This window comes from Hypomesus nipponensis, chromosome 10 (assembly GCF_054491055.1).
Source record: "Hypomesus nipponensis isolate SF chromosome 10, ASM5449105v1, whole genome shotgun sequence".
Taxonomy (NCBI): Eukaryota; Metazoa; Chordata; class Actinopteri; order Osmeriformes; family Osmeridae; genus Hypomesus; species Hypomesus nipponensis.
Genome location: NC_140370.1, coordinates 14,548,346 through 14,557,500, shown reverse-complemented (window position 1 = coordinate 14,557,500; position 9,155 = coordinate 14,548,346). Strand labels below are relative to the sequence as shown.

General features: G+C 47.4%; 1 protein-coding gene across 3 annotated transcripts in view; it reads left to right on the top strand.

Moving 5' to 3' along the window:
- Positions 1–9,089, top strand: part of myripa (myosin VIIA and Rab interacting protein a) — a 22,183-nt gene extending 13,094 nt beyond the window's left edge. For 2 of the 3 annotated variants that reach the window (XM_084708059.1, XM_084708058.1), the window contains 11 exons: positions 257–354; positions 1,894–1,974; positions 2,288–2,419; positions 2,662–2,803; positions 3,057–3,532; positions 3,761–6,031; positions 7,133–7,324; positions 7,763–7,924; positions 8,164–8,253; positions 8,358–8,418; positions 8,524–9,089. In XM_084708059.1, the coding sequence (XP_084564185.1) occupies positions 257–354; positions 1,894–1,974; positions 2,288–2,419; positions 2,662–2,803; positions 3,057–3,532; positions 3,761–6,031; positions 7,133–7,324; positions 7,763–7,924; positions 8,164–8,253; positions 8,358–8,418; positions 8,524–8,537 (3,719 nt within the window). In that variant the 3' untranslated portion in view covers positions 8,538–9,089. The remainder of the gene's footprint in view (positions 1–256; positions 355–1,893; positions 1,975–2,287; positions 2,420–2,661; positions 2,804–3,056; positions 3,533–3,760; positions 6,032–7,132; positions 7,325–7,762; positions 7,925–8,163; positions 8,254–8,357; positions 8,419–8,523) is intronic. The other variant, XM_084708060.1, reaches the window with a different exon arrangement.
- The last annotated feature ends 66 nt before the right edge of the window (positions 9,090–9,155 follow it).

Below are 9,155 nucleotides of genomic sequence, written 5' to 3'. Positions count from 1 at the left end.
ACACACACACACACACACACACACACACACACACACACACACACACACACACACACACACACACAAACCAATTCCTCTCCTTAGTTCAACGCACTGACAAGATAAGTGACTGAGGGTGGACATAAATTAAATACTATGTCAGTCCTAATAGGAACGTGGCCCACCTATGCCAGTTTGTCAGTGCCCAGCCAAATTCCAATGTAGATAAAGCTAAATGAATCCAAAGGCCAAACAATGGTTTGTGTCTTCCTACCAGAGCACAGCATGGCAGAGACCCTGACGGTGGCAATGAGGGTGGCAGAGGAGGCCATAGATGAAGCCATCTCAAAGGCTGAATTCCAAACTGACAATCAGGTAATATACTGTATGATTACTTTATAATATACTGTGTGTTGTCTTATATTACATTATTACATTTTGGTTTATTTCTCATGTTGTACTATAGCAAAGATATACAGCTCTGGAAAAAAAATGAGAGAAAATAGAAATCACTGCACCTTTTTTTTTTAAACATTTTTAAAAAAAAGTCGAGAACGACAATTTTGAGTGAGGAACAGAAGGGTACAATTTAAGAGGCCACTGACAATCTTACCCTTCTGTTCCTCAATCAAAATTGTCCTTCTCAAAAATGAAAGAAAAAGGTTCAGGGATCTCTCATTTTTTCCAGAGCCGTATACACAGCCTGTCTACTTTAATCTATCCTTGCCTGATCGACTCAGTACAGAGACGCATGCTCCCCTGTTACCCATAAGTCCTTTAATGTTTCTGAAATGACCTCCGGTTCTCCTACTAGTTCTCTCATCGTTATACATCTACACGTATATCAGATTATGGAAATCCAGGAACACTTAGTAAAGATTAGAAGCAAGTTCACCCAAAGGCCACGGCATTAATGGCACATACGGCACATCCCTTTAATAATACGAGATGTTATTGTCAATTTTGACCCTTTAATCATAGAATTTGTCGGTTTCACAGCGCACTGCATTGGAGCTATCAAAGGGTCCTTTCCCATACTTTGGACTTCTGGCTGCTGTTTTGCAGTGTAGTGTAATATTTACATTTACATTACATTTAGTCATTTAGCAGACGCTCTTATCCAGAGCGACTTACAGTAAGTACAGGAACATTCCCCCGAGGCAAGTAGGGTGAAGTGCCTTGCCCAAGGACACAACGTTATTTGGCACGATCGGGAATCTAACTAGCAACCTTCTGATTAATAGCCCAACTCCCTAACCGCTCAGCCATCTGACTCCGTACATATTACAAACTGTATACAGTGAAACACTGTATAATCCAATCTGCTCGTCAGCTTTATGAGTCGCTGTTTCTATCTAAGAAATCTCCTCCATTAGTTCCGTGACGGAGCAGGCGCGACGAGTCTTTCAGTCCTGATTTGTTCTCTCGTACAGTTTGGTTCAGTGGAGATTAACTAGAGTGCGGGGCCTGTGTGGGTTGGAATATGCATGCGGTAATCCCTCACTGCCCTTTGTGTGGTTTTATTCCGGAGAAGCAACGCTATAGATTTAACTCTGAAGATAGGACATGTTGTACTGTACAACCCTGCAGGAGAGAGTTAAAGCATGTCATTTCCTGTCCTCTCTCTAATACGTGTTCCAGGACAGGCAGTAGCTGCTCTCTTGGCTGTTAGAATGATTTGGTACTCAGTAATGATGGTGCAACTCTGCCAGATTAGTGGGCTCAAAACTGTGTCTAGATGGATAAGCACTTCATCCATCCCTTCTGGGAGACTGTGGCGGTACAGCAGTGTAACATAACAGTTGAGACACACATATGTACACATACATGTCATTATACACAAATGACTGTTATTCACAAATTGAAAAACGGCAGCCGTGTATTAAAACATGTGTTGTGGTTTTTTCTCGCCAGCAGAAGCAGAATGAAGCTCATTACTTGCAGCTGCACAGACAAGAGCTCATTGAAGAACTGGCCAAAACAATTGTGCAAAATGTAGGTGTCAGACATAATGCTGCCTAATGTTGCTCTCTAATACCAGTAGCAATTCTTTGACAGAGTTCAAGCAGATCTTTTTCACATTATTTATTATATTTATATTTACTTTACTGTAATAACAAGATGTCTGCTGTTTCTATTCACGCCCATTTCCTGAAAGTAACACCCCCAATCTCCCCCCATCCTCTTCCTCACCCACCCCCTATGCCCTCCACCCCCCATCCTACTCCACCCCCCTCCCCCACTTACTCCCTACCCCCCCCCTCATCCTCCTAAACCCCCCCCCCCCATTGTGTCCCCTCCTCCTCAGGTCATTCAGAGGAGGAAGAATCAGTCAGAGGGGAAGCCAGAGCTGGACTGGCCCCCTGACCAGAGCAGTGAGCAGTCTGCTGCCCGTCCTGCCTCCCCCAGTTGCCAGCCCCACAGCGCCCTCAAAGTCTTTGTTAGTCTGTGTGTCTGTGTCGAAGTTGTGTGTTTGTGGAACATTTTACATGATAGACTTGCATGACTATTACAGCAAGCAGAAATTCCATCTCAAGGCAAGCATTTGTTGAAACATACTGGCTTCTACTGGCTATTAGTGTAACAGCTCCTGTATTATTATCAAGGCACTACAGGACTACATATACCACACAGTAGATGGTAAAAGGTCATAGTGTTAAAAACATTTCTGTGTTTCTGCAGCGGTCCCACTCTGCCTTTTCCCTGTTGGACCCCAGCCCTGGAGAGCTGATGTCAGGGCAGGATCCCTCCCAGGGGCTGAAGAAGGAGGGGGGAGGGGCAGCCATCACTAACTGGAAGAGTGTAGACCGCCTGGATAACTCTAGTAAGAGCCTGAGCCCACCAAACTCTCACACACCTTTGAAAACAAGTGACTAAACAAAATGCCTCCCTGCTAGGCATGGAAACATTTCACTTTTATAATGTTGTAAAATGATTTTTCAAACATTGTTATGTTGGTTGAAGTCTCTGTCTGTCTGCCTGTGTGTGTGTGTGTGTCCGTACATGGCTGTCTGCCTATGTACGTGTGTGTGTTTGTACGTGTCTGTGTGTGTTTGCATCCTGACCTGCATCCTCAGTGCTGAAGAGTCCTGACGGTAACTGGATGGCCCTGCAGAGCACCCAGCTGTCCCGGCCCAGCCTGCTCACTAAGAGGAAGAGCCTGGTTTACAGCGTCCTGGAGAGGGAGTCCGGGGTGCTCTCCGCCTACGACGAGATGGGCTCCGACACCGAGGCCGAGGGCGCCTGGGGCGCCGCCCTGCTGGAGATCCGCAGGAAGATGAACTCTGGCGCCCTCCTCCTCTCAGACTCCGAGGAAGGGAAGAACTCCAAGTCTCAGAAGTCCATGCTCTCCCTGCTGAAGAGGAAGGTTCCCATCGAGCACAGGCGCACCGGCACAGCGTCGCCCCGGAGACGGAGCGTCATCGACGTGAACTTTAACCCAGAGGGGCCGGAGAGCAGTGGGGCGGATGAGCTGGAGGTAAACAGGGTCAGGAGGTTGAGGAAGAAGAAGAGGTCTAAGAAGGAGCAGGCGTCCCTCTCCTCCTCCATGCCGGTAAAATCTAGATGAACATTCTTAGATTTCTGCACCTTTCATGGAGTAACTCACCCAAAAAATAAGTCATATTTTTCATATTCCTGAAAGGCGAAATACTGATGCATACTAAATAATGAGTGATGTCCTGGGGATATCTCCTGTAATATTGGTTAAATAAAAACTGAATAAGTGTATTCATGTACACTGTTTATGTAGACTGTAAGGTATTCTACCTCTCTCCAACAGGAGTACAGCACCAGGCTACTGGAAGCCCTGGTGAAAAAGCATGCTGGGAAAAAGGAGAGCCAGTCTAGCTATGTCTCTGATGCAGTCACCCCGGACACCTTGACCTCAGATGGTTTGACCTCTGGTGCCCTGACCCCTGACCCCTTTGACCCCGAGGTGTGGCTCACAGAGACCACGGATGGGTCAGCAGCTAAAACTGCCACAATGAACGAAGAACTGAACGTCAAACTGAGACAGCTGGCCGGCAGGGTGAGGGGGAATCAGCCCACAGAGGGCTGGCATGATAAGGGGAGAGAGAACCAACAAGAGAGGCATGGAGGGCAACAGGAAGTGGAGGACGGAAGATTACGGGACGCGGATGTAGATGTGGAGAGAGGGCCGATGGACGAGGTTATGGAAGAGAGGAGAGGAGGGAGGGAAGGCGAGAAGGAAGAGATGATGTTCAATCTGTGCAGGCTGGCTGCTCAGGCCAGCGTGACCCAGTTTTCATCAACTGAGGACGAGCTGGACCAGGTGGGAAGGAGTGAGGGCAACTGGGAAGAAGAGAGGGATGAAGAGATGACCGAGGAGCATGAAGGAGAGAGAGGCGGACGCGCAGATCAACTTACCTACAAACTACGTGAGCTGGCCAGGCAAGTCAGGGCCAACCAGTTCTCGTCGACCGAAGACGAACTCGATCGAGTAGGTCTTAGCGAGGAAGAGATGGAGCGAGGGGGGGAGGAGAGGAGCGAGAGAGAGTGGGACGGGGAAAAAGAGGGGATGAGGTCTAAACTCTACCGGCTGGCTAACCAGGTGGACGCCTCCCAGTTCTCCTCCACAGAGGACGAGTTGGACAGAGCGGGTATCGAGTCGGAGGGAGAGGAGGGCGGGGAGGGGAGAGGGGGGCAGAGCGAGGAGCTGCTGGAAGAAGGGTCATTGTGGGAGATGGAGGCAGAGAAGAAGCAGCTGGCTTCTAAAGTGAGAGACTTGGCAAGTCTCGTCAGCGCTTCTCAGTTCTCCTCGACAGAAGACGAGCTGGACAGGATGGGAGAGGAGGAGAAGGAGCAAGAGAGGAAGGATAGGGAGAGGCTCTGGTTCATGGGGGTAAACATGGAGGAAGAAAGAGGGCAAGGGAAGAGGGAGGAGAGGAGAGACAGCATCGGAGAACTGGACGTGGGCCTGTTTGACTTTGACGACGAGGACAAGGTCGAAGACGAAGAGAGGGCGATGGACTCGGACCAAAAGGACACGAGACGTGGACACACACCTGTGGCGAGAGAGCGGGAGATGAGAGGCGACCTGGCCGCAAGACGGGAAAAACAAGAAGAAACACACGAGTCAGACGAGACAGACGAATCCTCAACCCGAAAAGGAGAACGTCTCCCGGGAGCGGAACACGGACACACTGACGAAGGGCGAGTGAGCATGAAAGGAGCCCCCGCGGCTGAGAGAGAGGAGAGAAAGGAGGGTGAGACGGCAGAACCCTCGGTGGGCAGGCCCAAGCTACGGAGAACAGTCAGCGAGGAGGGAGTCATGGAGTTTGACAGGATCATCAGCAGCATAGCGACGGCCCTGGACGACATGGAAGGGGAGACAGACACCCACGCAGAGTCGGAGAGAGAGAGACACGAGGACACGGAAGGAAGGACGGATGAAGGAGAAGAGGAGGAGGACGACGGGAACAAGTTGGGCAGAGAAATGGAAACGAGCCGCGTCTCTGTCGAAGAAACTCGCGAGATGGCAGTTTGGTCAGACGGACAGAGAGACACTGTAGATCTGTCCGGACAGAACGTCATGGATGGAGAGAATGTTATGGATGGAGAGAATGTTATGGATGGAGAGAATGTTATGGATGGAGAGAATGTTTGGGGAAAAAAGGGGGATGACAGTAAAGAAAAGGAAAGGATGGAGCGTGAGTCGAGGCAGGAAACAGCAGAACAGCAGAATACAGAGAAGAGGATCAAAGACATATCAGCAATGGCCGACAAAGACACTTTGCAGGAGACCGAGGATGACCAAACGAACAGAGTTGTATTTAAAAGGGTCGAGGTGGTGGAGGAAGAGGGAGAGGAAAAACAAGACAAGGAAAAGGAGGACAAGACTGCGGAAGGAAGTGACAAAGATCTGGCAAAGAGGGAGGAAGAAGGAGCTCTTGGAGAAAGCAACGATAAGAATGAATGGAAGAATGCAGAGGAGAGAGAGGAAGAAGTGGAGGACCACAGGCCTACAGAGCTACAGGACAGGGCCCCCCCTGTTCAGGGGGACTTACTGTCTCCAGAAGAGATACAGAATGTAAGAATTCAAGTTCTTTAACTCTCTGAACCTCTTCCCAAAATGCAAAATGCAACAGTACTAACAGCTTAGATGACAGACTATCACTCTGCTCGCTACCTTTCACTCTGCCTTCTTTGTTTTCCCTACCTTATTTTTTTCCGTCTGCCTTTGTTAGGTTAGTCCTAATGACCTGGAGTTAGAACAGTCACTACAGTTCATCTCCACTTTGTTACAGCAGGTGAGGTCAAATGTAGTACATTTTTAACATCTTGATATTTCACTCTATTCTACTACTTCCTACTTTTCTTCCATCACGTTTTGTGGAAAAGCTTTTGATAAAGGATTCTGTGATCCCACAGTAGATTTATAAGTTGAATGGTAATGTTTCCTCCCCTTGGCACCTGTGCGTGTCTGAATGTGTGTGTTTATAATTATTTGTGTGTGTGTATGTGTGTACGTGTGTATATGGGTGTATGTGTATGTGTGAACGTGTGTATATGTGTGTGTGTGAACGTGTGTATATGTGTGTGTGAACGTGGGTATATGTGTGTGTGTGTATGTGTGAACGTGTGTATATGTGTGTGTGTGTGTGTGAACGTGTGTATATGTGTGTGTGTGTGAACGTGTGTATATGTATGTGTGTGTGTGAACTTGTGTATATGTGTGTGTGTGTGTGTGTGAATGTGTGTATGTGTGAACGTGTGTATATGTGTGTGTGTGTGTGTGTACGTGTGTATATGGGTGTATGTGTATGTGTGAACGTGTGTATATGTATGTGTATGTGTGAACGTGTGTATATGTGTGTGTGTGAACGTGTGTATATGTGTGTGTAAACGTGTGTATATGTGTGTGTGTGTGTGTGTGAACGTGTGTATATGTATGTGTATGTGTGAACGTGTGTATGTGTGTGCGTGAACGTGTGTATATGTGTGTGTGAACGTGTGTATATGTGTGTGTGTGTGTGAACGTGTGTATATGTATGTGTATGTGTGAACGTGTGTATGTGTGTGTGTGAATGTGTGTATATGTGTGTGTGAACGTGTGTATATGTGTGTGTGTGCGTGTGAACGTGTGTTTATGTGTGTGTGTGTGTGTATGTGTGTGTGTGTGTGTGTGCAGAGGTACTCAGCAGTGTCCCTGCGCAGCATCACCACCGAGGTGCTGAAGGTGCTGAACGCTACAGAGGAGCTCCTTCAGGGGATGGAGGAGAGCGACGTGGCCGGGGGGGCCAAGCCCCCAGCTGCCCCCCAGCTGCCCCCCAACACCGACACCAAGAAACTGGACAAGCAGCTGGGCAGGCTGGAGGAGAACGTAAGATGGCTGAGCGGTTAGGGAATCGGGTTATTAATGAGAAGGTTCCGGTTCGATTCCTGGCCGTGTAAAATTATGTTGTGTCCTTGGGCAAGGCACTTCACCCTACTTGCCTTGGTGGGAATGTCCCTGTACTTACTTTAAGTCGCTCTGGATAAGAGCATCTGCTAAATGTAAACGTAAGATGAAGGATTCACATCCATCCCGAAGACACTGTCTGTTCACCGAACCTTGCAACAAAAAAGAAAACAACGCATTTTGGTTTACATTTGAATGAGTTTTATCTCCTGCACAGCACTTTGGCCAACCATAGTTGTTTTTAAAGGTGCTATATATATTTTGTTTGATTAATTCATTTAATTATATTAATTATTGTCCGAATACATTGTCCTACTTCAAGGTCAACTGTAAAGCGTCCACTGACTGTGCCTTATGTAGGTGTATGTGGCAGCGGGGACAGTGTATGGCCTGGAGGCAGAGCTGGGTGACCTGGAGGAGTGTGCCAGGGGCGTCAGCGCAGCCACCTCCGAGAACGAACTGGCTTTCCTGGAAGACCAGGTGGCCTCGGCCGCTGCCCAGGTGCAGCAGTCTGAGCTCCAGGTGTGCTAAGATGTCAACAGAGCCGCTCTGGAGAAGAGTGCAAAATCTGTGCAATATAATTTCATTATTTGAGTATTCCGTCATATTATTCTTATACTTATTTTGCTACATTCTTGTTGTTTTTTTACTCTTGTTTGTAGTTTGCACTATCCCTACACTGCTGTAACCCTGCAAATGTCCCCATTGTGGAACTAATAAAGGACGATTTTATCTTAACACTGCCTGTGTCGTATCCTTAGGTGTCTGACATTGCAGCGAGGATCGCAGCTCTGAAAAACGCCGGCCTCGACGTGATACCTCAGACCCGCTTCGTCAAGCCCAACACCCAAGTAGGCCATCCAAGCCAAGCTAAACACAACTGACCATCTTACAGTCATTATTTGCACCTATTCTTTGCAATTTATCATGAATCCTATTGTTCCAAACTCTACAGCCACAAACCTTGGACTCGTCTCGACAATTCAGGAGGCGACTGCCAGCTCCGCCACTCAAAGGTGTACTGATTTACTGAAACGTTTAATGTTGAACACTGTTGTCATTATTAAGTAAGAAAAGCCCACAATCTTACTTACCTCGCCAACTGTGCTCTTTGACTCTAGATAAGGAGACTTAAAGCTGGACGCAGGAACTCTGGCCCCAGACGCCGGTCATCCACACTCCTGAGCTGTCATTTCCCCACAGTAGTGCCTTGAAGCCTGAATCTGCCGCCAGGATGTGTCATAGACAACATGCTCACAAGCTGCTGCTCACCTTAGGGCCACCATCTGCCTTAATACTCCACCTTCAGGAACCTTCAGGAACCTTCAGGAACCTTCAGGCACCTTCAGGCACCTTCAGGAACCTTCAGGAACTGTGGGATGGTGTTACTATTCATATTGTTTTCAGCCACTGTGTCTGGACAAGAGTTGCTTTACAACGAAAATTAGAGAGGAACAATTATGTAAAAAATAAAATAATAGAAAGAGTAATGCCATAGTGTTTATCGCCAACTTGCTGCTGTGTTTAATGTCTGTTACTGTCTGTTAGTTGACCAATCAGTGTCATATTTATTTGAGAGGATCATCACTGCTGACACAACTGAACAAAACTGTGTGGTAATTTGCTGGAAACTGTGATTATTACATGATTTGTGATTCTTTAATGAATAAACATACACTTCATCACATGTTATGGTTACGTTATTGATATAACATCTGAATAACATCCATAGTCATCAAAAGTCATCCGTAGT